The sequence below is a fragment of the Hevea brasiliensis genome, chromosome 1 (assembly GCF_030052815.1).
Source record: "Hevea brasiliensis isolate MT/VB/25A 57/8 chromosome 1, ASM3005281v1, whole genome shotgun sequence".
NCBI classification, from domain to species: domain Eukaryota; kingdom Viridiplantae; phylum Streptophyta; class Magnoliopsida; order Malpighiales; family Euphorbiaceae; genus Hevea; species Hevea brasiliensis.
In genome coordinates this window covers 115,643,537-115,671,425 of record NC_079493.1, presented here as the reverse complement: position 1 = coordinate 115,671,425, position 27,889 = coordinate 115,643,537, and the positions used below count along the sequence as shown (strand labels likewise).

The following is a 27,889-nucleotide window of genomic DNA, read 5'->3' as shown; positions in this document are numbered from 1 at the left end:
TTATTTTCAATACTATTGAAAAAATAATTTAAAAAATTTATTTTGTTATTTTAATGTTCTTATAACTAAAATTCACTAAATTTAATTTTAAATTATTTTTTAATATTATTTAATTCATATATTTTAAAAAGTGTTTTTCTTAAGAGCAACTCTAATAATAATGTCAAACAAGTCCTTAGTCTTTTGCAATGCTCTCTGACAAATGCAATCTTATGACAATCCATTTCAATTCTAAACGCATTTTCCCATACGTTGGGAGTAAAATTGTAGAACTAATCTTTATATACAACGGCAATTTTGTCCAACAATTTATTGATGTTATATATTAGCTCACAAGATTAAGTGTTGATGCCTGCAAAAGTAGTTTCATATAATGTACTAAAGACTTCGAATCATTTCTTGTTCATGCAGAAAATAAATCACCACTCCCTAAGATCCCTGCAATATATGAGAATAGTCACTCCATCCATAATGCAAAAGAGATATGGAAATCTTCTAAGTATTTTATCCAAATTAGAAAAATTATGTATTTAGCAAGTCTCCAAGAAATAGTATACATGCTATTGTAACTATCGGTTAATACCTATGTGTTGGCTTGTTAATCCCGTTTAAGATGCTGCCTTCCACCATGCACAAGTGCAAAGCCAAGAGATACTACCATTGCAACTAGATACCCAGTTATTGCTCCATAAGTCACACATATTGGCCAGTCCTACAAATAGGAAATAATAAACTTCAGGTCTCAAAAAAAATAAGAAGCAGGGTTGATCGGAAACACAAACACACACACACACTAAAGAAACAGAAATATATCGGATGATAATCATAATCTTAAATTTTCTTAAATGCAAGGTTCATTTGGTTTACAGAATGGAATAGAGTAGGAGGGTAATAGATATTCCATAGCTATTCCTCTTCCTCCCTTGTATGTGGAACTTTTATTTTAAAATATCTTTTGTATGCAATAATTACTATACATCTTAAATTTTAATGAAAAGTTGAGATTGTGGAATAGCTATTCTATTGAACTAAGTATTCCACATTTAAAATTTGAACCAAAGCTAAGAGAAGCTATTCTATTCACGTCCTACTTCATGAATCAAAGCATGGTAAGGATGTCCAGTTTTGCAGGAGCGTTTAGACCAAGAAGGATGCAATCCTTCTTTAGAAGTGCTTATGCTACTTAGCTCTCAAGCATATTACTGCATGCAATGTGGTATATATTGAGGTCATTGTTTATAACTCTTCTTCAGTGTCCAGGTTCAGGGAATCAGGGTAGATATTCAGGTCCATGGTAGCGCTTGTGTCAATAATTGTATCCACTTGATGTTTTTGTTTACCTCAATATATCTAATTGTCAATCAATCTCCAGAACAGGTCATATTGTGTAATTTTAAGGTCATGTTGTATTGGATTCAGGTTTCTGTGAACAAATTTATTCGTGTATGTCATGTAATCCTGATAAATCCAAAATTGCCACCTTTTCTATAAGTTTTGGAATGCGGAAGTAAGAAGAATTCCTGCTTCAATTTTATCAGTGAATACAATTACAGATCACCACAGTACCTACTCAAAAAGCAACAAAGGGTAACGCGGTTCTAGATACACAAATGAGGAAATAAAGAGAACATAGCCCAAGGGAATATCCAAGTGGACTAGAAACTTTTACAGTACACATATGAACATCTCCTCACTTGATGTATTGTCTATAGGAAAATTAACATCAGTTTAACCACACCTGATTACATCAGTATGTTGACAACAGAATCATTTATTTAATATCTAAATCATATTATTATGGCTCAAAGCAGGAATGTAGTAAGATAACTTATATTGTCCCTCATCCAAAGGAAACTAATAAAGTCAGGGCTTATAATGTCAAATGCAACCCCACCAATTAACTTAAATAGAAAGATACAACTAAAAATAAAATTAGGAAATATGCAACATACTGTCATAATTCAGATAAAACAACTGACGAAGAAATAATTTGACAGTGCACAAATTATATATGAAGAGTGCAGATAACAAAATGACACAGATGGCGAACAATAGCACAAAATTAGGAACTACAGGAAACAAAACCATACCTGCCATGGCCTTTCCCAGTCAAGTGGCATCGGCCAAGCCCCAAACCAAGCTCCAATTAGAGCCCCATGTGCTGGTATACAAATCATATACTCTAAAGATTCATTTGGCCTAATAAAAAAAAAAAAAATTAATTTCCACATCAGGACCAAACAAATTTGTAGAGAAAATTCAACCAGCAGCTTTATTTATACATTTTAACTATGCTACCTTAAGTTCTTAAAATTTTCAACAAGTTGCTTTGCTGTTCAAATTTATTTACTGAGATATGATTTATTTTAATAAATGTCTTGCACATTAATTGAGTTCCCAGCAAAAAGCAAGGCCCAAAGTGTGATTATTTCTCTGAAATGCAAAAAAATAAAGGGATCAGAAGAAAGTAAACGCACCAAATTCTCTCTAAAAGTTAAAGGAGACACTTAAGGAAACCTATGCTGCGTAAATGGCTAAGCATGCAGATAAATCATCAAAAGATTTTAGACAATGTTGCTTTGGCTAGAGGAATAGTATTGAACAAGGGTATGTATTTGAGAGACATTTGCTCAAATTTTTCATAGATTCTTCCACTGGTTTGAGGTATCAATTCATGTATCCTTATATGACACAGGTATTTTAGGGTCAAATGAATGCGTGGTGTTGGAAAACTTACTTTGTATGTGCAAATATACGTTGCCAATGTGGCGATGATGAACCAAAAACAGAAGCTGCAGGCACAAACTGCCACAAGACAAGTTTGTTTAATAATATCATAAAGGCATCATATAACTGATAAGGGAAAACAACATGTTCACAATAACTTGGATTAGCATGGCAATCATACTTATCAGTTTACTACTTCACTTGTATGAACCTTTAACTTGTTACTGACACTTGAGGACTTATTTTACAAATAAGCAAAAGTTTGACATACAAAGATAGGAGTACATTACTTTAGGTGACTAACATATAATATGAATATAGGACACATAATACAAAAGATGGTTTTTATTATTTTCAAACAAAATAATTCAGATAGTTAATAAATTCACATAGCATAACTACCATAGATACTTACCATGAATGATGACATAAGAAGAGACCAATTAATGGTCTTTGGTAGGTACCTGTCTCCAGTAATAAATGAGCAAAATCAATGCACTCTTGTAGATTTCTTTCTAACTTGAAAAGGGAATATATATATATATATATATTGTCTTCATAATTCTGAAGCCATAAATCATAGTTGAGGTTGGACAGACAGTACCACCATCCAAGTTAAATAACCCAGCTGAATTTTTCAACCACAAACGATTTACTTTCACAATCAAATATCAGAAGGGAAAAAAAGGCAAATAAATTTAAAAATTGAATCATGCAGAGGATTTAAGTACCTGATAGTGATGAAAGTGTTGTAGGGGACTATAGAACATGAACCCCATCCCCTCCAACCTCAACTCTGATTTCTGTTTTCAGAATTATTTTAGAAGATAGGAATTTGTTGACCATTATAATATACCACATACTCGATGCCGACAGGTGCTCCCAAAACAATAGCTCCAAGAGCATTCACAAGAGCCCCTATAGAGTTGAAAGCAAAAAATAATGGTAAATTGAGCAGACAAAACAGCAAGGACTAGAAACTCATGAAAGGGAGAAGAGAGGGGGATTTTTTTTTTTTTGGTGGGTTGGGGAGGGGGGGGGGGGGGGGTTGCGGGGAAGAATGGGCTAACAGTAAAGACAGAATAAACCCCAGTCAGCCTTGAATAGCCTGTACATGTATTATTACTACAGCTCAAGCCTAATGAGCTCAGCTGTTAGTATGTTGATGATGCTTAAAGAGAATTAATGGATTAATGAAGTCCCGCAACTAGGAATGTGGACACAGTTCACTTGCAGTAACAGCAATAAATATGGCATGGCCTGAAATCTTGGGGAGGAGTTATATGAAGCCATAATTAATTAAAATATCATCAATTTATCTTTGTCACCTAAAGAACTACTAAACTTAAAAGACTGATTTAAATTTTATGCATGCACCTAGGGGCAGCCACCAGGCTAGTTTCAGTTCAAGGTTCAGGGGAATCGGGACTAAACTGCAAGATCCTCTCTATTCTAGTTTTGATCAAATCCAAAGGTTGAAATTTTTTATTTTTGAAAGGGAAAAACTCAGCTTTTGGCTGATTTCATCAGGTTTTGACTAGTTTCAATTTTAGGTTGGACTGGTCCAGTTCTAAACCAGATTGTGGCCAAGCTACATGCAGCCAAATATATGCAGTTGTGCATGTACATTAATAAGGTTAAAAAATAACCATTTTTATTCTCTTTTAACAAAATTAAAAAGAAAATAAAATTAGTAGATATTATTTGCATAACTTCTGCAAAACCCCAAAAAAAGTTCATAATGAAAGAAATCATGCCATTTTAATAACAATTAACCCCCATAGAAAATGTCATTGAAGAACACTGGCTAACATTGATTAATCAAGATCTAAGATGTTCAAAGATCCAAAGTTTTCTTCTAGACGATAGGCCCCATTCATTGTGATAACCTTTGAATCTTCAAACAATAGATGAACAAATGCAGGACAACTTGCAAGTCAAAGAGTTAAGGCTGAAATTTGAGGTTTTGTTGAAGACTTGAAGTTTAAAGTAGGCAAAATTTTAGTTGGAAATTTCAGGTTTAGAAGAGTATAGGTCTGGGAAGTAAAACTAGTATGAGAACCAAGGTTTTTGGTAGGGGTGAGCAGAATTCGATTCAAATCGAAAAATCGATGCGATTTAATTCAGAAATTAGGATTTGTTTTCTCAGTTAATAGGTTTGGTTTTTTATTTTAAGGAATTTGGTTTATTTGGTTCGGTTTTTTGAGGGGAAAATGGTAGAACCAAACCAAATAGTTTTTTTTTTTTAATTAGTTGTTATTAGTTCTTAAATTAGAGTTAAAAATAGAAAATATAACTGAAATTAGGTCTAGAATGACTCCAAAATAAGACCCAAAAATTCCCAAATGAAACTATGAAACCCAAACCAACAAACTGAACCAATTAATTTGGTTCAGTCTAATATGCTATAAATTTCAATTTATTCAATTTTTTAGTTTTCCAAATCGAACTGAACCAGACCAACTGATGCGCACCCCTAGTTTTTGAGGTTGTTTGAGCGACTGAATTAGGCAAAGTGAACAATAGTATTGGTCAGGCTTTAGACCTAAACATCCAGGGAATCACACTCAAAAGTAAAGTTGTAAAAAGAAGGAATTTTTATTAATAAAAAACTATCATGCAACATTACAAAAATAGACATTTATATAATCAAAAAGTTAATTCTTATCCTTTTAAGGATTTGGACTCAAATTAAACCTTAATCTTTAAGTAATCTAAAAAGTAATCTCTAAATAAAGAATTCTATAGAAATCTAGAACTTTACATGGAATCTAAAATTACAAAAATACCCGTCTTCTAGAAAGTCAAAATCCCGCAAATTTCGTAAGCAAGGAACATCACAACAAAACTAATGGAGCTCTAATTAAGTTCCCAACAATGCTCCTTGTCATTAGAGTGCCAAATAAGTGTTTGAGCATTAGAATTAGGCATTAGCTTTGGCATGCCTTTTGTACATATGTTGCCAACTTGCCATCATACTCAATCAAGAACAAAACATATCATATAGATATCTTGATACCCTAAACAATGCCCAATATTATCAAGCCACAACATAAGTATTAATAGAAACCATACCTACTATTGTAGAGGCTAACCACATTCTACAACACCAAAATACACATTGCAATTTCTACTATTTTGTCCAACCTAAAGCATACATTTACTAGTAGGAATCACATAATCATCCTAAAATTATTGAATGCATACTTCCAAGCTGAAATATACACACATATAATTGTCTAGTCATGTAATACAATATGTATAAACTAAAAAACAAGAAAAGAAAATGCACATTTGATACTAACCAACAGGAAGAGCTAATATGCCTCGTCCTACAGCTTTCAAGTACTGTAACATCACATTCAAAAGTAAAAAAAAAGGATAAATTATGACGAAACACGAAAATAATTTAAGCAAGCCTTGTTTGGTTTCCATGAAAATGATAATTAAAAAAAAAAATAGAATTGTGGATAAGAAAACAAACTATGAATTTAATTGGTGAATACTATTTTTTTTTTTTAAAAAAAAAGGTTCTTAGCTTAATGTAATTAAGCTTACATTAAGCTATTTCCGCCCCAATTTTTCTTTCTTTTGCTTTCCCACATTTTCTGAACATTTTCCAAACAACCAAACGAAGAAGCTAGAAAAATAAATAAATAAGCCACTGAATTGATAGTACCGAGCACTGTTGAGGATTGAGTCGAAACCAACTGTAAAGAAGTATGACGATTGGACTCTCTACAATCTGAAGAAGGAGAATAAACAAATTCACAAAAAAAAAAAAAGAACAACAAAGTCAGAGAGAGAGAGAAAGAGATACCCAGATCAGACGGAGGGTGCGTGAAGGATCAGAGATCACATTGATGGAGTAGAGATTGTGGGCCATCCATAAAGCAATTGCTAAACCAAGTCCACAGATCATATGGATCGAAAATACTTGCAGAGCTGATAATGACTGGGAGGAATTCTCTGCGTTGGAAGCTTTTGCAATATTGCTTTTCTTCTGCTTCTTCTCTTTCTCCTTCATCTCTGCGGCCGTGAGTTGGTTCAGTACCGTGATTTTGAACAGCCGGTTCTCTTCCCGACGGCTCCAACATACATCCATGGACCGAACTGGGCCTAATGTACCAGAAACAAACCGATCCGAAGTGAGCCGAGCTGGGCCTCCACCTTTAGGGTCATTATTCCTTCCACGTATACAATGATTTGTGAAAAGACCTACTTTTATGTGTAGTGGCAGATCCAGAATTTTTAGTTAGTGGGGCAAAAATTTTTATCTTCTTATATTTATAAAATATTTAAAAAATATTTTATTTTATTTATAAAATATTAACTCATTAGAAATAAATATATATATATTTTAATTAAATGTAATTATGTTAATATTTTCATTTATTAAATTTTGTCTTGAAATGAAATGTACAATATTTAATTATATTATTTATTATGGTCTTATAAAAATTTGATAAAAAAAGTTATATATTTATTTTATATATTGTCTTTTATTTTATATTAGATACAAATATTAATAATTATCAAGAAAATATGTAAGTAATGCATTTATATTAAATATGAACTTTTTTACTTTAATTTGTATACTATAATTAAGTAATTATTAAATATAATAATCTCATTGGAAGATTTTGAAGTTATTTCAATAAATAATTAAATAATTATGACTTTTTAATATATTCTATATCAAATTTTTAGTAATTTCATATGTTAAATTTTATATAGATTAGAGAAAAAAAATTTAATGGGACATTAAATAAATTTAGTGGGATATATATATATATACACACACACAAAATCTGAAAAAAATATGAAAATTTTAGAAATTTTGAGTAGGGTCAATTGACCCACTAATACATACGTACCAATGAATATTTTTAAAATTATAAAAATACTATAACACCTTGCTACACCTTACTATTATCTTATTTATTAATTATTTAATATTATTTTTTTTAATAATTTGCTCTGATAATAATTCAAACTCGAGATTTCACACATCTGAAAACAATTCTATCATTATTGAGCTAAATAGTGTAATATTAAAGTTACTTATGACATAAAGGTCACAGGTTGAAACAGAAAGAGCCTCTATGCAAAGTAAGAATAAAATTATGTATGTTAACTTTTCCTAAAATCTATAAATAAGATATTCATACACTGAGTCACTCTGTATTAATTTTATTATTAATTTTTTTATTATAGATATTTAATTTTTAAATACCCAAATTACCAAAAGAAAACTTTGACGCTTTTTAAGTTTTATAAGGAACTTTTAATTTTAACAATAATGCTTCTTCTTTCCCCTTCTCCCTTAGGGCTGATATTTTTCCTCATGTTGATATTAATCATTATCAAACAAAACCGAAAGCCTAATACCATCACACAACTCTCTAAAGTTACTTGGCTTCAACACTTTGGAGAGTGTTCCTATGGATTAAAGCAAATCTCCATATGGGTCACAAGAAGGAAACTAAAGACAACTTTTAAAGCACTTGCATATTCAAGCAACATCAACATGTGGTCTTGCCATTACTTCGTAAGTCCCTACTTCCATGTTCTCCGATTTCACGCCGCTGCCACCACGTATCTCCTCTTATTAATATCCTACATTGATTTGAAATAGAAGTAATGTATTCTTTATATAGTTTGGACACTTCTTTAAAGGTGAATTAGGCCCACTCTATTTTTTTAAGAAAGTATTAGAACCTCTCCAACTAATGTCAGGCCTCTCATAAATATTTCACGTTTTAAGTGTTTAATCCTGTGCGTGAGAGGGGTGTGTTAATATCCTACATTGGTTGGGAATAGGGATAATGTGCCATTTATATAGCTTTGGGCACTCCTTCCCCAGTAAGCTAGCTTTTGTAAATGAATTAAACTTGATCAATTTTCTCAACACATGAAGACTATATTTAGTAATGTAATGCAATGTATTAATATATTACTTTGTTTAGAAATATAAAAATATAATATAATAACCATTATATTTACTCATATTTACTTATATGCATATATTTATGGAACGTAATCAAACTTGCAATAAAATTTTAATATATAATATTTCCTTATTATATATTGTTTAATGTGAAAGTGTCAATATTTTCATTACTACCTCTATCCATCAATTACCACCCTACGACCTCCTCCACCATCACCACCTTTTTTATCAAACCGTTAGCCAAGAATATGTAAATGTGAAATTTTTATATTGAAAAAAGATGAGATGAATGTGAGACATATAAACTGAAATGACTCATAGAACCATTACCTTAATGTTTGTGTTAGATGTGGTGTCAAATTTATGAGTATCTTCTTTCATAAGACTCTCCCAAGCACTTTGGGCTTCCCCAATTTCTAACACCTAAAAAAATGTTGTAAGGTTGATTTAGAGTACTTTTAGTGTAATCCAACTTTAATGTGGAGTATTGAAAATTAGGGTCAAGCCGCAAAATATAGCACACCAAAAATTGAGGGCACTTTAAAGCTCTCCAACCCCCTTCTTTGCTTTGCTTGGTGCCATCTCTTTCTGCATATATATATATAGGGAGGGACCAATCATTCCTCAGATCTGCCACTTCAATAAGTTAGTGTAATTTGCAAAAACCCCACTCTGTACTGAAAATGATTTATTCAATTAATTGAAAGAAAGAAAAATAGGAGAAAGATTGCATTAAAATTTTAAAATTTTAAATCACCTTGTTTCTCTTTTCTTTTTTTCATATGGTAAAATGTATATATATTCTTCTTAATATTATGGGTATTTTGAGGAGAATGTGGTCTGATTTTTTTTTTTTTTAATTCAATAAATGTACGATGAGTATTCAAATATAAATGATGGGATATGTAGCGAAAGGTAACTCCTCTTTTTTTTTTATTATAACTTGAAATATTTTCATTTTTAATATCTTAAATATGAGAAAGACTAATCAAGTTATTGATTGATGTGTAAAATATAAATTAGAATAAGAGCTAATAACACAAAAATATTATATTAATTATTGATTTATCAAGCACAACTGTTGAGATTAGTAGCAATTGGCAAATAGTCCTTGTCTGTGGGTACACAAATGTGACAAATAACAAGACTCCATGGATTGGATCTCCCTCTGTATCTATATAAGCTAGCCCTTTGCATGGTAATTGGTGATGAAAATTATTTTTCCATTTGGGTGTAATTATGACGGTTCAATGTTGTCTCCAAGCTCCAATTGCCAAAGTGTATAGGGTTCCATCACAGGCTCCACCCTATCCACTTTCTGAGCACACATACAGTTCATAGCATTCAATGGAGCCTCTTATTTTGATTTGGTAATCAATTTTAACTCTAAAATCGATAACCTCTTTCGCTAGTGGAAACCTAAGAGAGTTCAATTGCTTGACATTGACAATAATTTACGAGCTATACAATTAAAAGTAATCTCCCCTTTTATTATAAGATAAATAATTTTATAATTAGTAGATAAGAAAACTCGAACATCAAAATCTCTTCAATTTCTAAATTTTAAAGGTAGAAGAAAATATTATTAATGATTACTTAATTTTAATGTAATTGTGTAAACATTGTACAAGATTGAGGTAGGTGAACTATATAAAGCATTTAACCTATTGTAAATATGAATCTATGTGTAGTTTCCCTTAAAATTTGAAAAAAAAAATATTAATTACTAATTATTGGAGTTAATCAAACTTGTTAATATAATTAAATAAAATTAAAATCCCTCTCTCTAGTTGACTTAATCATATAAGGCCATTCATAAAGATGAAATAAATTCAATTTTTATTAAAGTTATTTAATGGAAAGTAAATGTGGACACATTAATAATGTGTATTATTACCCATAAATGCACTAACTCAGAGGGGGCCTAAAGTATTAAAAGGTCATCAGCTCATGTGTTTGTACATACACAACCCACTATTGAAGCCAAACCATAATAATATAGGGCTATGTAATTTGTCGGTTGAATTTTAAATTAAATTAAATTGAAATAATTAAAAAAATTAAAATTAAAAAAAATATTAAATTAAATTAAATTAATTTAAAAATTAAATCAAATTAAATAAAAATTTTTCAATATGATTTAATTTATTGATTTACACTTATTTTATTGATTTTTTTAATTTTTATATTTATCTTCTCTGATTAACTATAAATTTTATAAATTATACATGTCATTCAGGGACGGATCAAAGATAGAGGATGGGGCCTGGCCACCTTTTTTTTTTTAAATTAAAAAAAATATATATGATATATTAATATTCTAAAATGAGGGCATATAAATAAGGGGGCACTTGGCCCTCAATTTTTCTGAAAAAAAACAGATATAACTATAACATACTAAACGTACAATAATAATAATAATAAAATAAAATAATAGTAACAATAATAAATTTTTAGAGTTAAGATATTACTATGCCAAAAAATTCTATAAGTGAAAAAAACAATATAAATAATTAAATATCGTAAAATGTGAATATATATTTAAAATTTTTTAAAAATAAAGTATTTATATGCTTAATTTACAAGTGATTAATTGATAATTTTTTTAATATATATATAATAGGCTTTTAATTAATAAAATATCTAATAAGCCTAAGAATCAAAACAATTATATATATTGCAAAATTTTTTTAATTTAAAATATGTGCACCAGTGAGCTAATTTTTAATAAAAATAATAAATTATTGAAACGAATTTTAAGGACTCGAGATGAGAAAATTGTAACACTCCTAATTTTTTTAAATTTATTATTTTTGGGTAAATATTGATAGTTTATTTTATTTGAATTTTAGGAAATTATTTAAAATTTTTCGGATTTTACAAATTGGGTTCGATTTTCAGAAAATATAAACTTTGATGATTTTTAAAAATTAATTTAAAGACCACGTGGTAAAATTAAAAATATATTTGGAGTCTATGAATTTTTCTGAGTTTTCTAGAATTTTTTTGAAATTTTTGGACCTCGTTTTCGGTCTCAAGGCAGAGTAAAAATTTAAAATTTTGTATCCTAAATCGAACCAGCCAAATCAAACCGGACCGGATCGGACCGGCCGAATCAGGTCAGCTCCTTTTTCTTCTTCTTCTCCTCTCCCGCGCGCGTTCTCCTTTCTCTCTCTCTCTCTCTCTCTCTCTCTCTCTCTCTCTCCCGTTTTCTCTCTCCTCCCACCTCCTCGCGCCACCGCCTCCACCACCCTGTACCAACGGCGGCCTCCCACCGCCCCAGCTTGACCGAGCGCCCGAACGCCAAAGAAGCGTCGCACGAAGGGACACGACGCGCAGCGCCCGACCCTTCGTCTTCCCGGTCGATCCGGCCACCGATTGAGTCAGGTCTTGTGTCTAAACCCATCTACTCGTCGAGAGCTTTCCATAAACACCAAGAACACAGAAATCTATCGAGTGGTTTGTCCAATTTTTGCCTGGAAAATTTAGCCCATTTTGAATTTTTTGCTAGATTTCTGGCAAACCGTGAACCCCACGAGAAAACCGAGAGTATCAAAGCGCTCCACTTGTCGAGAGCGTCGCGACGATATAAATTTCAAATTTTTCTGACACCGTTTTCGGTGGGTCCCACGGAACTTCGTAGTGTTTTTCCGAGCATTAAATGAGCTTAGAAAATTTCTTAAAATTTATTTACTAACCCCCGTGTTGTGGGCTTCGTGTAGGTATCTTCAATTCACGGAAATTCGACAGTTGTCCGGGTCTGTGAATTTCCGACCAGATAGACTGACTACCGAAAAAGTCTCCGAATTGGATCGAGATTTTGGCTACCCTACCATTGTCAAACGTCTCAAGCGCGTCCCCGAAGTCAGAATCAGCATAGGTAAACCCAAACTTTACTTTTTTGTAATTTTCTAGTACTTAAATGAGATTAAAAATCTATAAAATATTCGTGGTAGCTCAAAAAATTATGATTCTTTTTGCAATAGCCTAGTAATATTGCTAAGGACCACGGGGCAAAGTTTTAAAATTTTTAGAGCTTATTTGGGTAGTTTTTGCAAAAATGATCAATTATAAGGACTAAACTGTAAATTTACATATTGTGATTGAGGACTGTTTGGATGGGCCCAGGAGGGGCTGTGTGATGTGATTGAGTTATGAATATATGATTTGTGAATATAGAAGTGTGTTTTGAGCCCTTTTGCAGGTTGGATAGGTCTTAGGTATAAGGGAGACTCTGTCGGATTTTCGGCACGACTTAGGACGTATTTGATCTTTTCTTAGTTTGTATTGAGTCAAATTTATTAAATGATTGTAATAAAATTATCAGGTAAGCCGGGACAGCCTTCTTCCTCCGCTCAGCCGCCACAGTGACCGCTGTCAAGTCTGTGAGTAAAATATTAATTTTAATTGTAATTTCACTATTATTATATGTTCAAGCATGCTTATGTCTCACTTTTATATATATATATATATATATATATATATATATATATATATATATATATCTATGTAGTTAAACTCTAGGCACGTTTTATGTTGCATTCACAACTGTTAAAGTGCCATGTATGTTGTTGTGGTAATTTGGAGCAGTGTGCGTGCATTGGCGTGCGTGTGATGTGGTGTTGGCTATAGACAGGACGGGTAGACACGGCTTGAGATCTTCGCTGGGACCCGATCCTTCGGGGGTAGTCACGACTTGAGTTCTTCGTTGGGACCCCGATTTGGTTTATTAAGCGAAAGTCCGGCTTGAGTTCTTCGCTGGCACAGGTTGGATTTAAGAGAGCTGTATAGAGGATTAGCTCCCATATATTATGATTGATATTACTGGGTGTGTGAGTGCTCCAAATTACCTTTTTGCTGTTATGATGTGAAAATATTGCTGACGTTGCATTTCACTCTACAGAGTGCATTAGTTTTGGATAGTTATAGAGATTATGGTTAAAATTGATATTTTACTCTCTGAGTCGAACGCTCACTCCTGTTCAATATTTTTTCAAGCCACAGGAGAATATTTTTGAGGTTAACCTGTTTTTCTCCTTCGCAAGTCGTTTATTAATTTTTGTATAAACCTGTTAACTCTTCGAATTTTCACATGTGTTATAAATATTTATTTGAATTGGGTCTGTAATAAAAATTGTTATTTTGGACCTGTAAACTTATTATTTTATGCATGTTGATGGACTGAATGAGGGAGCTGAGCTCCCATTTATTTTTATGTTGTATGAGTATGTGGAGGGTGAGCTGAGCTCCCCAATTTATTATATACTGTGTTTACAGGTCGGGTGAGTCAAAAACTCCCCGTTGAAAGGTCCATATTATGGCCGGACTCTGTCCGGTTGATTTCTTGAAATTGAGCCCAATGGGCCTTTGAGTTGGGTTGAAAAATAGTTAGACTTACTACGGGTCTCAGGGGTTTTAGGCTGGCCCAGGTCCTAGTGCCGGTCCGGCCCATAGGTTGGGTCGTGACAAATGTGGCCTTTCCATTTTACACTACACAATATTAAAAATGAGACAAAGTCGCGAAAAATAGATTTCAATGTGGACAGAATTAGTTAGAATCCAAAACAATTAATATCTCTATTAAATTTTGGTACTCCTCCACATTTAATTTTGCGTCCATCCCTATTATATTATACAAAAGCTCATAAAAAAAAAAAAGTTACCAATTAGACAAATTAGACTCTTTTTTTTTTATAAATTGAACTAAAAATCAAATTTTTTTAAAAAAAATATGAATGATGTTAAATCAAATGAACCAATAAATAAATTTTTTTAAAAAAAAAACCAAACAAAAACAATTCAATTCCATTTTTCAATTATAATAAATTTTTGCTCACTCTTGGATAACAAAGCTAAGTAAAAAGTGCAAGGTAGGAATTGTAGAAAAAAAAAATAGTAAATAAGTTTGCATATATTAATATAAGATAAAAATTATATTAATATTTATAATAAATCATTATTAACCGTTGATTATGACGCGATGTGGTTGTAATGGGCTAAAGTCTATCAGACATTTCTAATTTAAGCATCATATAACTGAAACAACACATAACACAAACCCCATAAGTGAGGACAAAGGAGAAAAGACTACAGAAAGCCGCTTATAGACGGCCACTAGAACTCATCATCTTCTTCTCTAGCCGGCTTTCCTCTGTATCTCCCATTAAAGAAAAGCTCTCTCTTTTGCTTTCCTTTTAAACCCCTCTCATTGGATACATGACCTAGTCCTTCCCTTTTCATCATTCTCTTCAAAACTGCTTCTTTTCTTCACATTTTTGTTAATGGCGAAAATCTCCAAGCAAAGCCAAAGGAATAACACTGCTGCGAACACTAGCACAAACCCTACTACAACCAAGACTAAGCGGACTAGAAAAACTGTGCCTAGAGATTCTCCTCCTCAGCGCAGCTCCATCTACCGTGGTGTTACAAGGTAGATGAAATGAAATCTCATTTTCTTGGCTCATTCACAAGCATATGTTTATTTTATTTCTTCTTAATTATTCATTTTCTTGCTGTGTATGTTTGGGTTTAGGCACCGATGGACGGGACGTTATGAAGCTCATTTGTGGGATAAGAATTGCTGGAACGAATCACAGAACAAGAAAGGAAGACAAGGTTCTTCATTGATCTTCTCCTTTACTTTTTCTTGCAGAATTTTTTTTATTATTTATATTTATTGATTATTTATTTATTTTTTTTTTCAATTTGGGGCCTGATGATATGAATGTTCATGGTGGTGGAATTCAACTGAAATACAGTATATCTAGGTGAGTTTGGTATCTCTAATTCTGACTTTTTTTGTGTGTTTTATTTCCTTGTTTTTTTAATCTTTATGTCATTTTCAAATTCTTAAAGTTGAAAACTGAAAACCCATTTTTTTTATTTTTAAAAAAGTATATATTTTCTTTTTAATTATAGTTTTTGAACGGTTCTGGTGTTGAATATGAATGTTTTATTAAATTTGTGTGAGTGGGTGTGGTAGGGGCATATGATGATGAAGAAGCTGCTGCACATGCCTATGACTTGGCAGCATTAAAGTACTGGGGACAGGACACCATCCTTAATTTCCCTGTAAATATTCTCTTCACAAACACTCTCTCGTATAATTTGCTCTAATCTCTTCTCTTCCCCCTTTGTGCTTTGATTATTGAATTAACAATAATATTTTGATTAATTTATATTCAGTTGTCAACTTATCAAGAAGAGCTCAAAGATATGGAGGGTCAGTCGAAAGAAGAATATATTGGATCCCTCAGAAGGTGATTACCAAATATTTAGATAGCTTAATTAATTAGTTTAAATATATAAAATCTTTTACTTAATTAAAAATTTTTGGATTAAAATGTTCATTATCTTATACATCATGAATCCTGACTTGCAGGAAGAGCAGTGGATTTTCTCGTGGGGTGTCCAAGTATAGAGGCGTAGCAAGGTACCCTAATTACTTTGTTATACAAATTCCTTTTCTTAATGCATGCAAATGGAAATTTATATTGAATATTTATATAAATATGCAATAACTCAATCAGAGAAAAAAAATGTATGAGTTTTAGATTAGTGATATTGAGTTCATTTCGAGAATTATGAAGTTTTGCATTCAAACTCCAATCAAAATTAATTATATAAAAAATTAAAAAAAAGGCAAAAAATGTGATCCACGAAATATATGACGAAATGCAAATACAACTGCTAACTTGTTTTGCATTATGTAAATATTTTTTTTGTGGAGAAATTATAAATTATTCAATTTCTCTTTAATGGTGGTACCATCAATTATGTGGTTTAAAACAGGCCAAAAAGTTAATTTGGATGAATCTTTTATGAGGCCTTCTAAAGGTGGTCGTATTTACGAATTTCCCACATTTAATAGTTCTTGTTGATAAAAAGTTATAAAGGAATTCATGCAAGCGTCTGAATCCTTTAGTTGATAATGGCATTGACATATTAGTCCAAATTTTGTGTAGACACCATCATAATGGAAGATGGGAGGCTCGAATTGGCAGAGTTTTTGGCAACAAATATCTTTATCTTGGAACTTACGGTAATTTCTTCCGCTTATGACATTAATATGTAAGTCTTATACATTATATATGAGTCTCACCATATATAAATCTGACCGTTGAGTTAATAATTTAATCTTGTAGCTAGATTCCCATAACATACAAATTAAAATTTTAAAATGGGCATGTAAGTCAAGATAATTGGATAAAGACTAGAGGGTCAATGTGTACATTCAAAACAAGTTGGTTGAGAAATAGATCATCAAACCTCAACTGCTTGGTGAAGCCATTTAGAATTTCAAACTCACACCAAAATCTGCATGCCTATTAAATTCTCCCTTTTTATTCGCATACTACCCTCTGGCCTCAATTTTTTTACGTGGTTCTCTCTGCAGCCACTCAAGAAGAGGCAGCCACAGCTTATGATATGGCAGCTATAGAGTACCGTGGGCTTAATGCTGTTACGAACTTTGACCTTAGTCGTTACATCAAATGGCTACGTCCAGATACCCAAAATGACCCTTGTCAAGAGACCAACACTGGTAGTGATGCTAATTTCATTGCAAACCCTACTCAAGACCTTGGATTAAGTTTCACATCCCATCAACAAAGCTCAAGTCCGACGGAAAACACCATGCCTGATCCGCCACGGCCTTGTGGTGGCTCCGCATCATCTGCATTAGGGCTTCTTTTGCAATCCACCAAGTTTAAGGAAATGTTAGAGAGAACATCTCCGAATGATTGCCCTTTGACACCACCGGAGTCTGAACCGCCACGTCGGAGCTTCCCAGATGACATTCAGACTTACTTTGATTGCCAAGACGCCTGTAGCTTTGCAGAGGGCGACGACATTATTTTCGGAGAGCTAAATGCATTTGCCTCACCCATTTTTCACTGCGAACTTGATTGTTAAAGAAGGACTCTTGGCTCAATGAGGCTACCTTTGCGGTATAAAAATATTTGAGGGTTCTGTGAATATGGAGGTAAGGATTATTGCAGGAGAGATGATGATGAACAAGAGCAAGAAAATTGACAATTTACAATTATTCTTTTCTTTAATGAGATACATGCTCTCAAAAAAAAATTTAGTATAATAGTTTCAGATCGGGACTCCAACTTGATATTTCATTGAACTTCAATACCATTAAATTATAAGTTTTTTTTTTCTTATAGTGAAAAAAATAGACATTTATGTATCAATTATTTCTCTTAATTAATGACCTTATTTTATATATAAGGGAATACTATTTTTTGTTCCTTCCCGTGTATGCATTAATTGGCCAACACTGATTATTAAGTTATTATTAATTCAATAACTAAAGAAAGATGTCTTTAAAAAAATATAAATATTGAATGATATCATAAAACTTTATATGCATGCTTAATTAATTTAACAAGAATCTTGTTAAAATTATCATAGTTTTAATAATGGCTCATTGTTATTATTGACCCATATGTACGTGTATTCTAAAGAAAAAAAAATATATATTTCTGGACAGATTGCAACCTTTCTTATAATATTTATCTTAGATATGGATTCACTTAATTTATAGTAAATTAAACCTATGATGTTTGACATAATATTCATTTGGATCTGTTATTGTCACCCTTTGGCTTTGGTTATGGATGTCTTTCAATATATATATATATATATATATATATATAACAGCGTGTGCTTATCTTCTATGCGGTGAGGCCGACCACATTAATAAAATAAATCACAACAAAAATTAAAATTATATCTGTGCGTTGTGTCAAAATTTATCAATTTTAATCAAATGAGCTTTAATTTAATATTGCTAGAATGATTTCCAAGACTCTAAGATTTCAAGTTTGGGTTTTAGGTGGACTCAAATATATTAAAAATTTATGAATTTTAGAATAAAAATTTAAATCTAAATCTAATTAAATTTTAATTAAAAAAATAATAATAAAGCATTGTGAATATGATAGACAATGGTGTAAGAGTTAAGATGGACCACAAAATATATAGTGGTAGCAGACACCTTGTTTGTTAGACGGCAAATTAAAGTTATAATAACCAAAAACGTTGAGATACACATTTCTTTCTTAATGCCTCTTTAACTCATTGAAGAGTCCCGCCCTTACAGGTATTTTCCAAGTTGAAATTCTGACATGGGTTGTGATCAAGGGCGTTAGAGGTTGGGAGCTGCCGTCATGAATTCGCGTTAGAGATTGGACAGTATTGCAAAATTTTTTTTTATCGCCTAAAATAAAAAAAGATTAATCAATATATAATTGAAAAGATTATTCTCCTCACATATCACATTTCTGAATAAAAATTTTTAATTATCTATATTTATATTTTTTTCAATACTTACCTTACGATGCTTATTAATGAATCGCTAAATTTATTTGAAAAATAAATTTTCTTTTTAGGTTCCATTTGATTAACGAAAAATATTTTCTAAAATATTTTATATATTTTTTAGTAATTTGAAGCACTCAGAAAAATTGGTCAATGAAAAATTTTTCCTGATCAAAGAAAATGAAAGTCATTTTTTGTTTCTTAAATTTTGAAAATCTTATTAAAATATAAATATATTTATACATATATAAAATAAATAAATATAATTAATTTAACATTACAACTAAACAACGAAAAATATTTTTTTGAAAAATATTTTTCATGAAAAATATTTTTCATATATAAGTTATTTTCTGTGAAACAAATGGTAAACCTATTTCACACTTCATAATTATTGTATATGGGGTTTGATCTATTCATTCACCACCATATTCATCGATTCAAATTTGTGAATTTATGAAAATCGTGTAACATATTTGGTGAGGTTTGATTTGTGCTATATTCATTAATTATTGATTTAATATGAGAGTGTAATATAGGCATGATTCGTGATGAACACAACATTGATAGCACTCAAATCGAATCACACGACAACAAATACAATGCATGAAAATCGTTTTCTTGAGAGGTTTGATTTGTGGTATATATATTCACACTTGCTTAGTAATTTTAGGTCTATTTCATGTCTATATTGTGAAGTCTTATAGCGTGATTTATGCCACTCTTAATAAATAAAATTGTTCATGTGGCTCTCAAAGAAGGATTGATGAGAAGGTTTGATTGATATATTTCTGTGCGTTTTATTTCAAAGCTTTGACTCTTGATAGGATATTAGTTGTGTCGCACACATGGGGATACAGTGATATAAACACGAAATAAATAAAGGACACGATAAATTCTAAAAAATTAAGATATTGACACACCAAAAACATAATATATATGAAAAAAATTAAAAAAAAAATCAAATATAATATCTATTTTCCTTTTTCATTTTTTATTAGACATGATTTAATGTATTCGGCACTGTATGCCCTTTTCGTGTAAGTATTGGCGCATAATTGGATGTGAGTTTCTCCCAGTTAGTAGGATTAGGTGTTAGGCAGCAGATGCCTCTTTGCATGAGAAATTACAGTGATATACTAAAATTTCTCAGACACAGACATGCAAAAATAAATATATAGCTTAATCTGATATGATCTAGTAATTAAAGATATATTATTTATTTAGCAGGTGTAAATTCGAATCTCCATTTTCCTGAAAAAATAACTAATAAATAAGTGTGGAGCAATTTCTGGTTCTGGGTAGAGCAAGACAGCGAAGCCTATACTTGACTTTATTTATACCTCAATGCTTCGTAGACTTGATGACTATACAACAAAGGAGTATTGGTGGGTGTTACTCGACCCGTTAGCTAACGATTCGAAAGTGATATAAAATACCTGAATTTGAATCTGTTGACTCAATTTGAATAGGTGAAGGTTTGAAATGGCCCATGGATATTTGGATTTTGACATTATATTGATGTTTTATAATTTTTTTTTTAATTTTATACAGATCTAAATTTATCTAATTGAAAAAAAAAATCTATTCAAACTGGATAAAAGATTGAAAATTTTGTAAAACAAAAGTGAAAAAAGATATGAATTCGTGTAGTGATTGAATAAACTGGTAATAACTAATGCGGATTAAGGTGATAATGGGTGGATTCCATTGAGTTTAATTTACTAGCAAAGGCCACAAAATATCCCTACAGTCATCTATGCATAACTCATGATACAATATAAAATGTATGAGTCCTTGAATGAAGAAGGGCATGTATATGCTCATACAAGAGCTGTTCCTTCCCTATGGTACAAGTAAACAAGTTCTTGAGTAAAGGATACGTGCGTACTCAGAAGAAGTCGGATATCTTTTGGTCACGTCAGCATAAAAATCTCCTTTCATAGTACAATCATACCAAGAATGATCTTACCACTAGCCCTAAACTAAAAGAGATTGGAGAACTAACCTCAAAACTGAAAATAGTCATACAGGCCAAATGATGAAAATGATGGCACCCATTAGTTTATTTTCTAGAGTATCATATTGAAAACATTCATTGATACAAAAAGGATAAGCTTAATGAACACCCCTACGACAAAGTGTTTGATACTAGAGAGAGAGTCACACACACAAATGTAAAAGACAAAATCCTCTAATAAGGCCATCGAATTTATTAAATGTCATACTTATGGATTGAGGGAATGGATTAGAGTAACTAAATTACTATGGCATAGATTTATATTTCTTTCCGAGTAATTTAAGTCAGAGTGTCCTTAATATGTAGGTCAGCAAAATCATTTTTCTCAAACAAACTAGTCGGATGAGTTAATTATTACACCAATCCAAGTAGTTATCATCTATTACTATCGGTACAGATATGTCAAAATTATTATTACTCTGATCAGATTTCTTGAACAGATTTCAGTGATTAAGACAACCTACTTATAGTAATTTTATACGTGACAGGCAAACATTGACGTGTTTGTTCTATAAATAAGAATCTTCTCATGTTGAGAATATCATATTTCCATTAGCCTAAACTATGCCCTTCATTTATACGTTACATTACTTTTCCTATACCTTCTTCCAAAGTAGTCGTAGCAGCATAGTACAATAAGGAAGTTGTCGTATTTATCTCAAAGAAAACGCATAACACTTGTGTTATCCTAAAACACCTAGTTATCAACTCATAATGCTCGACCTTGACTTAAAAAGTGAGATGCAGCTACTATAAGTTGGACTTATTACAAGGATCAACTTAATAATCATTAGATCAAATATTTGTTTCGTTATATGCTTTGATTAATTTTGCAAAAATCTCAAGATAAATATTTAATTTAATAATTATAAAATTCATTCTCATATAATATTTAATAGTTATAAAATTCATTCTTGTAATATATGAAATTAAGAACATCTCAAAAAGTGAGGTAAGATATAGTAGAATTTAAGAATAAAAAAGAATTAAATCCATATATTATCTCCATCTATTTTTATTTGTCGCAATTGGTTTTTCTTTTGAAATTATCTTGTAACATTTAAAAAACTAAGGAGTATTAATAATTTTTTTTATAATTTTACCTTTTCTTTCTACTAAATACAATAAATATTTATATAAGAAATAGTTAAGCAAGATAAAAAGGTAATTTAGTCAATTACTCTGTTTTTATAAAAATAAGGTTATCAATCATTTTCTTAACGAAAAAATAGAGGTAGTAATTTTCTTTATCAATTAATATTTTGGTCTACCATTAAGGTGAAAAATAAACACCAACTTAGAATTTCACTCCTGATAATTTCCTATTCTTTAAATTCTGGAGAACAAACATGATTCTCCTTTTCTGAATTAATTATCAAAGCCAATGTAATGGGTACCTGAAAACTTCCAATTGAATAATTGTTGTGTTTTTAAGCCAGTACATGATATTCAAGAATTTCCCTTGCAGGATTTAGAGGGGAAGACATTATGAATAATATTAAATGAATCCCAAACGGGGTCAAATGGCATTATTGAAATCTGAAGGCTCAAATATCAACCAGTTCACCAAATGTTCATGAACTAATAACTTCTTTGTCTGCCCTTGCAAATTGACTCTTGTCTAGTTGTGCTTCTGGAGAAATAAGAAGCATTGGCAGGAACCAAAAATAGAAACTAAAAAAGATTGTTCAGAGTTTGAACTGAAAAGGATGATGGTAACTCGTAATTAAACTGTGCAACAAAGTTTTGAATCAATTGAAGCCAAACATATGCAAAATGCTTGGTAACCTGTTAAAGGGTATCTGCAAAAGAAAAGAGAAGATACTGTCATTGCTTTCATGCAATGTTTTCCTTTTGAAAAAAAAAAAACCATTATTAGAGAAAACATATGCACCTGAAATCCATCACAAACTTTGACTTCCCCACTTTTCCAAGCTGCAAAATTGTCTGCTTCCCATGCTCCTAGGCAACCATACATGAGTCAGCAATCACCAATCAGAGACTGGAAATCTTTTAATTGGTTATAATTGATAGTGATTCATTCCTAAGTAAAATTTCTATGTCAAGGAACTTCATGATTACCTCCAATTTAAGCTGGAAATTCTTCACTGATGTTTGGATACTAAGACCAGCTCTACCCCTGTCTCTGTAGTCTAATTCATATTGTCTTGAAATCTTCAAAACCAAAACAAAATAAATTACATGAGATAAAACATAAATGAAGTCCAAAAAATTTTCCTTGTATGATGTGAATACATATATATTTGCATTCTTACATTATTGTACTTTGGAGTCTTTGAATGTAACTTTTGTACTTTATCCATTTTTTCCTCCCAATCCTTGGGCAGACCATTAATGTGTTGCATCTACTCCACAGAAAATAGCAAGTCAATAAATCATCACAGCATTACCAGTTCCAAATCCAGATACACATGATCCCAATCTAATTCACCTGGGCTGTGTTCTTTAGCTGCATAGATTGGTGCTTGGGTATGTACACCCTCATGCTTCTGTAACTCCCAGTGCAAGTGACTATGGTAGGCTCATATCTGCAGAGGAAAAGGAAAAGGAAAATGAAATTACAGACAATGATTACAGATAGGAGATAAGAACAAGAGGGGAATGATCTGCCTTACGTAACAACAGCCAGGAGAGGATTGCGCTTAGATGGCGAATTGAGACGACCACCCTGCATTCAAACAATCATCACTATTATTAGTTTGCTTAGAGATACAAGTTAGCTCATTATGAAGTTGCAAGTTTTTGGGGCAGCAAACCTGATCCCATACGTGATACTTGGAACCCATGAAGTTAGCTGTTACATTCCCAACAAAACTATCATCGGAAGTAGATAAAACTCCCTTTAAATTCTGAGCTATGGTAAACACTGACTTCCCATTATGCCTCTTATGGTGAGCCATAGCTAGTTTCCGATCCTGTCGTCCCTGTCCTTCCTGTAATTTTCATCCATAAAAAATCAAAGTTAAAAGAGTAAATTGTAGTCCCAGTGCTGGACTTCAGCTGTCTTCATGACTAGAATTCATTGGTTTTTTTAGTTATTTTCTAACAGAAAGTATAACTTCCACTCCAACAAAATCAGAAAAGCGTCATGCTTGGAAAAAAGGAGGTCAATTATATGCAGAAACACAGTTCATCAGATCACTTATGCATGCAAATGCAATTTACATGACAATCAGATAAAATGACTCACAAGTAATAAAAGAAAAAATTAATGCTTTCATATATACAGTAATTTGCAACTAGAAGTCTTAATTGTTAGAAAGATATGAAAAATTGTGTATTTAATTCAACAGAAGCCTTCATAAAATTTGCTGCTTTTCATTAATAAAAAATGAAAAAAAAAAAAAAAAAAAAACTATCTATGCTTGTTATGTATTTATGTTAGCATTAGCATCATATGAACCTAACTGCAACGAAAATGTATATATAACTAAAAACTGATTAGTTAGATGGCAGGGACAAATTGCAAGGTTTTGCAGTACAAGATACTGCTTCAGGGTTCATGAACAATCTAAAAAAGAAAAGACTCAATTCTCTCAACAAAAGATTATTAATATTTAATAGAAGAGATTGTTTAATGTATCTAATTGTGTAAGTAATTTCAAGAATCTCTTTTCCTCCAATAATAAGTGAAAGTGTTAAATTTCTTTAACAATTGAAATTGAAATGGCCAGCCCAGCAAACCATCATCAGATCCAAACCTCATAAAGAATTCATAAAAAGCCAAGAAGAAACTATTTACAAGTTGCAGAGATCTTACATTGGTATAGAGGGAGTATATTGTACCCCCATTTAACCCTTTTGGTAAGGCTTCCTTCAAAATAACACAAGTGCATCTCCCTATGTCCAATGGCAATGGCCTGCATAACAATGCCCTAAAAAAATACAAAAATAAATAGGCAGTGAAAAAATCTAAATCAAAGGACACTGATGAAATTTAGAATTTAAAGAACATGAATATGAACTACCTATTAGGCAATGTAGACCAAGAAGAAGCAGGAGCAGCTTCAGAATCAGAATAATCCCAAATATTTAAGGAAGTAGTTGATTTCTCAGATTCAACTGAATCCCATAATTTGCACTTCAAACCCCTTTCAGGTTCATTCATCTGCATACAGAACTGCAGCGAAGTTGGCTTCAGGACTCTGCCTGTAGACAAAGATTTCATATTTGACAACTGCTTTGGCATCAAGGGACCATTTGCATTAGAGTTTTTGGGCATTGCATTTTCCTTGTCACTTCCAAAGATGGGATTATTCTCTTTGTTGTCAAAGAAAGTTGCTGTGAGGTCTCCTTCGCTACAGCTATGGTGGTGTTTGGGATCAGTTAGGGGATTGAGATAGAGGGAATTATATGAAGATTTGCTTGGAACTGTAGGTTTCTTGAAACCAGCCATTTTCTGGCAGAAAAGAGAGAGAACGAGGAAGAGATTTGGAGGATATAGCTTCAGTCCTCAATGGAGTGTGGATCTGAATGCTCAGGGAAGTACTTAGAGTAAAGGGGTTTTGGCGTTCATCTTCGACCACAAACTCAGAAAGCAGGATGATATGATCTTCCTTCCATGAAAGAAGTTTTTATGGTTTGTAAAGATGCAAGCTTAGTTACCGTCTGACTCCATTACATGATCTTGTTTGCTTTTCAATTTTGGTGCCTCTCAAATTCCCAAAAGGAAATCTAACGTCCTGATGTAGCCACGTCATGATCCGCAATGGGATGTAGAAGATGGTGACTTGCTATGATTGCTTTGGGAAAGAATAAAAAAGCATAAGAAAGAGAGGGATTTGAATTTGAAAGACATAGAGAAAAGTGATGGCGTTTTGTTGGGTAGTGGGGACTCCTCACGTTAAAGAGAGCTAACGGTAACTGATATAAATTGTCAAAAGAAAGGAAATGGGCAAAAAATAATAATAATAATAAATAAAATTGTTGGAAGTTTGGAACTTATTGTCGTGTTGTTTTCAGGTTGTCTTATTTAAGATACGGAGGATCTGTAGCGGGAACACGGTTTGAATGTGCTTTTAATCTTTTTCTTATCAATTTTTTTTACATTTTAAAAGTAATATAAGGATATTTTAATTAATTATTAATTTTTATATGAAAATGAGAATTATTAATGTAATAAATTTTATTTTGTCTTTCTCAGATATACTCTTCACTAATGTTGTTATATTAAAAACTAGCTAAATGTTTGTGTTATGTATAAATTTAATAAAAATTTATTTTTATATATTTAATTTAAGTTTTAATATTTTATTTTTTATTAAATTCATTTTTAATATTTTATATAATTTTAATTATTAAAATATATAGCATGTAATTATAATACTCTCAGTTTAATATTTTGTTTTTAATATTTTTCTATTTAATTTAGATTTTCAATAAAATTGCATTTCTTTTCATTTTTTGCAATTCTATTTTCTATTAAAAAAAATAGTTAATATATATAATTAAAAATATATCATCACTCATAAAAGTGTCATCATGATGATTTATAGTTAATTAATCATGAAACTTGTAATATTTAAATTTAATTGGATAAATATAGTTATATGTTTTATAAATTTTAACTATAATTATAGGATATATATTAAACTAAATTATATTTTTATTTTAAATGATAATAACAATTATGATAATTGAATAGCAATCATTTTTGTGACAAAAAATTTTATTTTCTTTTATTAATTAATTACATAGAAATTTGTTTGAAAAATAAAATTACATAAGAATAAATAATCAGCAGAATTATAAGTAAATTTTGAGAATGAAAATTAATAACTTTGAAAGAAATAATAAAAAAATAAAATAAATAAAAAAATATTTGAGAACAATTAGATGAAAAGAAAATACTTAATTAGAGGAAAATATATATCAAATGTCTCATATGATTTATTATATATAGGTAAACAAATGAAAGTCATTTAAATAAAAATTTAATTTTATCATTAAATATTATTTAATTAAAAAATCATAAAAAAATTTAAATTTAATTTTTATAATAGTAAAACATTTTTTATTTACTTGGTTATTTCAATTTAATAGCCGTAAGTTGGCTACCACGTCATCATTATCATGAATAAAAAGAAAATTAAATTATTAACATAAAAATAATACATATAATTATAAATGAGTTAAATTTCTATATTTTATTTTTATAATTTTTTATAGACACACTTTTAGTCTCAAATTTTTTTAACAAAAATTTTATGATAAAAATAATAAAAAATATAGTAATATAATAAAAATATTTATAAAAGGTATGAAATAATTTAAAATTGATTAAATTATATTATTATTTTCATCATTTTAAAATATCAAATTTTCTGTCCTCTTAATATGCTAAGAAAATATATTATATTTAAATACTATCTTTATTTGGTAATATTAATATTATTCTAAAAAATAATACTAATAATTAAAAAAACATTAATAAAGTAGTGCAAAGAGAAAAAAAAAATACATATGTGTGCAATAAAATTAAATTAATTATATTTAATAAATAAATGGTCAAAAGTCACATGACAAGCTCTTGGAAAAATTTAGCCTTGCCACTTATAATATCACATGATAAGGTCTCTTTTTAGAATCTCACATGACAATCTCTTGAAAGAATTTAGATAAATTAAATAATTTGTATGACTAAATTATTCTTGGAATTAATAGATTTTAATTTTTCAATATATATTACATAACAACATATTAGTAAGTTAAAAAATAAATTGTTATTTCAAAAAAAAAAAAAAGTGACTTGTAATTGACACTCTTTTGAATGAATTGAACTGGAAAATTAATAGAAATCTTTCTTTTTAAACTAAATATATATAAGCTCATAGAATAGT

General features: G+C 30.8%; 3 protein-coding genes across 3 annotated transcripts; 1 reads left to right on the top strand and 2 right to left on the bottom strand.

Annotated features, from left to right (window-relative positions):
* Window positions 1–196: 196 nt before the first annotated feature.
* Window positions 197–6,917, bottom strand: LOC110646900 (PIGF/3-ketodihydrosphingosine reductase fusion protein). The gene is made up of 9 exons (XM_058147954.1): window positions 6,548–6,917; window positions 6,407–6,472; window positions 6,033–6,075; window positions 3,591–3,645; window positions 3,143–3,191; window positions 2,738–2,805; window positions 2,091–2,199; window positions 584–712; window positions 197–438 (listed from the first exon to the last, which is right to left on the bottom strand). Exons 1-8 carry the CDS (start codon window positions 6,830–6,832, stop codon window positions 599–601), a joined length of 789 nt encoding a protein of 262 aa, XP_058003937.1. The 5' UTR covers window positions 6,833–6,917; the 3' UTR covers window positions 197–438; window positions 584–598.
* A 7,802-nt stretch (window positions 6,918–14,719) lies between these two features.
* Window positions 14,720–17,917, top strand: LOC110646907 (AP2-like ethylene-responsive transcription factor At1g16060). The gene is made up of 8 exons (XM_021800524.2): window positions 14,720–15,110; window positions 15,213–15,295; window positions 15,439–15,447; window positions 15,663–15,751; window positions 15,866–15,939; window positions 16,062–16,112; window positions 16,645–16,721; window positions 17,076–17,917. The coding sequence occupies exons 1-8, from the start codon at window positions 14,962–14,964 to the stop codon at window positions 17,591–17,593; spliced, it is 1,050 nt and encodes a 349-aa protein (XP_021656216.2). The 5' UTR covers window positions 14,720–14,961; the 3' UTR covers window positions 17,594–17,917.
* Window positions 17,918–22,527: 4,610 nt separating this feature from the next.
* Window positions 22,528–25,785, bottom strand: LOC110646894 (tubby-like protein 8). Its single transcript, XM_058147944.1, has 9 exons — window positions 25,019–25,785; window positions 24,811–24,925; window positions 23,807–23,983; window positions 23,666–23,718; window positions 23,482–23,578; window positions 23,306–23,395; window positions 23,112–23,204; window positions 22,924–22,991; window positions 22,528–22,831 (listed from the first exon to the last, which is right to left on the bottom strand). Exons 1-9 carry the CDS (start codon window positions 25,444–25,446, stop codon window positions 22,756–22,758), a joined length of 1,197 nt encoding a protein of 398 aa, XP_058003927.1. The 5' UTR covers window positions 25,447–25,785; the 3' UTR covers window positions 22,528–22,755.
* Window positions 25,786–27,889: the final 2,104 nt, after the last annotated feature.

Bases quoted from the DNA above. Each gene is read 5' to 3' on its own strand.
- LOC110646900 (XM_058147954.1), bottom strand. From the start codon at position 6,832: ATGGATGTATGTTGGAGCCGTCGGGAAGAGAACCGGCTGTTCAAAATC. The intron at 3,192-3,590 runs GTATGTGGTATA...TACTGGAGACAG, and splicing joins GGAGCACCTGTCGGCATCGA to GTACCTACCAAAGACCATTA. The intron at 713-2,090 runs GTATGGTTTTGT...TCCTATTTGTAG, and splicing joins ACTGGGAAAGGCCATGGCAG to GACTGGCCAATATGTGTGAC.
- LOC110646907 (XM_021800524.2), top strand. From the start codon at position 14,962: ATGGCGAAAATCTCCAAGCAAAGCCAAAGGAATAACACTGCTGCGAAC. The intron at 15,752-15,865 runs GTAAATATTCTC...ATTTATATTCAG, and splicing joins ACACCATCCTTAATTTCCCT to TTGTCAACTTATCAAGAAGA. The intron at 16,722-17,075 runs GTAATTTCTTCC...TTCTCTCTGCAG, and splicing joins TCTTTATCTTGGAACTTACG to CCACTCAAGAAGAGGCAGCC.
- LOC110646894 (XM_058147944.1), bottom strand. From the start codon at position 25,446: ATGGCTGGTTTCAAGAAACCTACAGTTCCAAGCAAATCTTCATATAAT. The intron at 23,579-23,665 runs GTAAGGCAGATC...TTTCCTCTGCAG, and splicing joins CCTCTCCTGGCTGTTGTTAC to ATATGAGCCTACCATAGTCA. The intron at 23,205-23,305 runs GTAAGAATGCAA...TTGGTTTTGAAG, and splicing joins AGACTCCAAAGTACAATAAT to ATTTCAAGACAATATGAATT.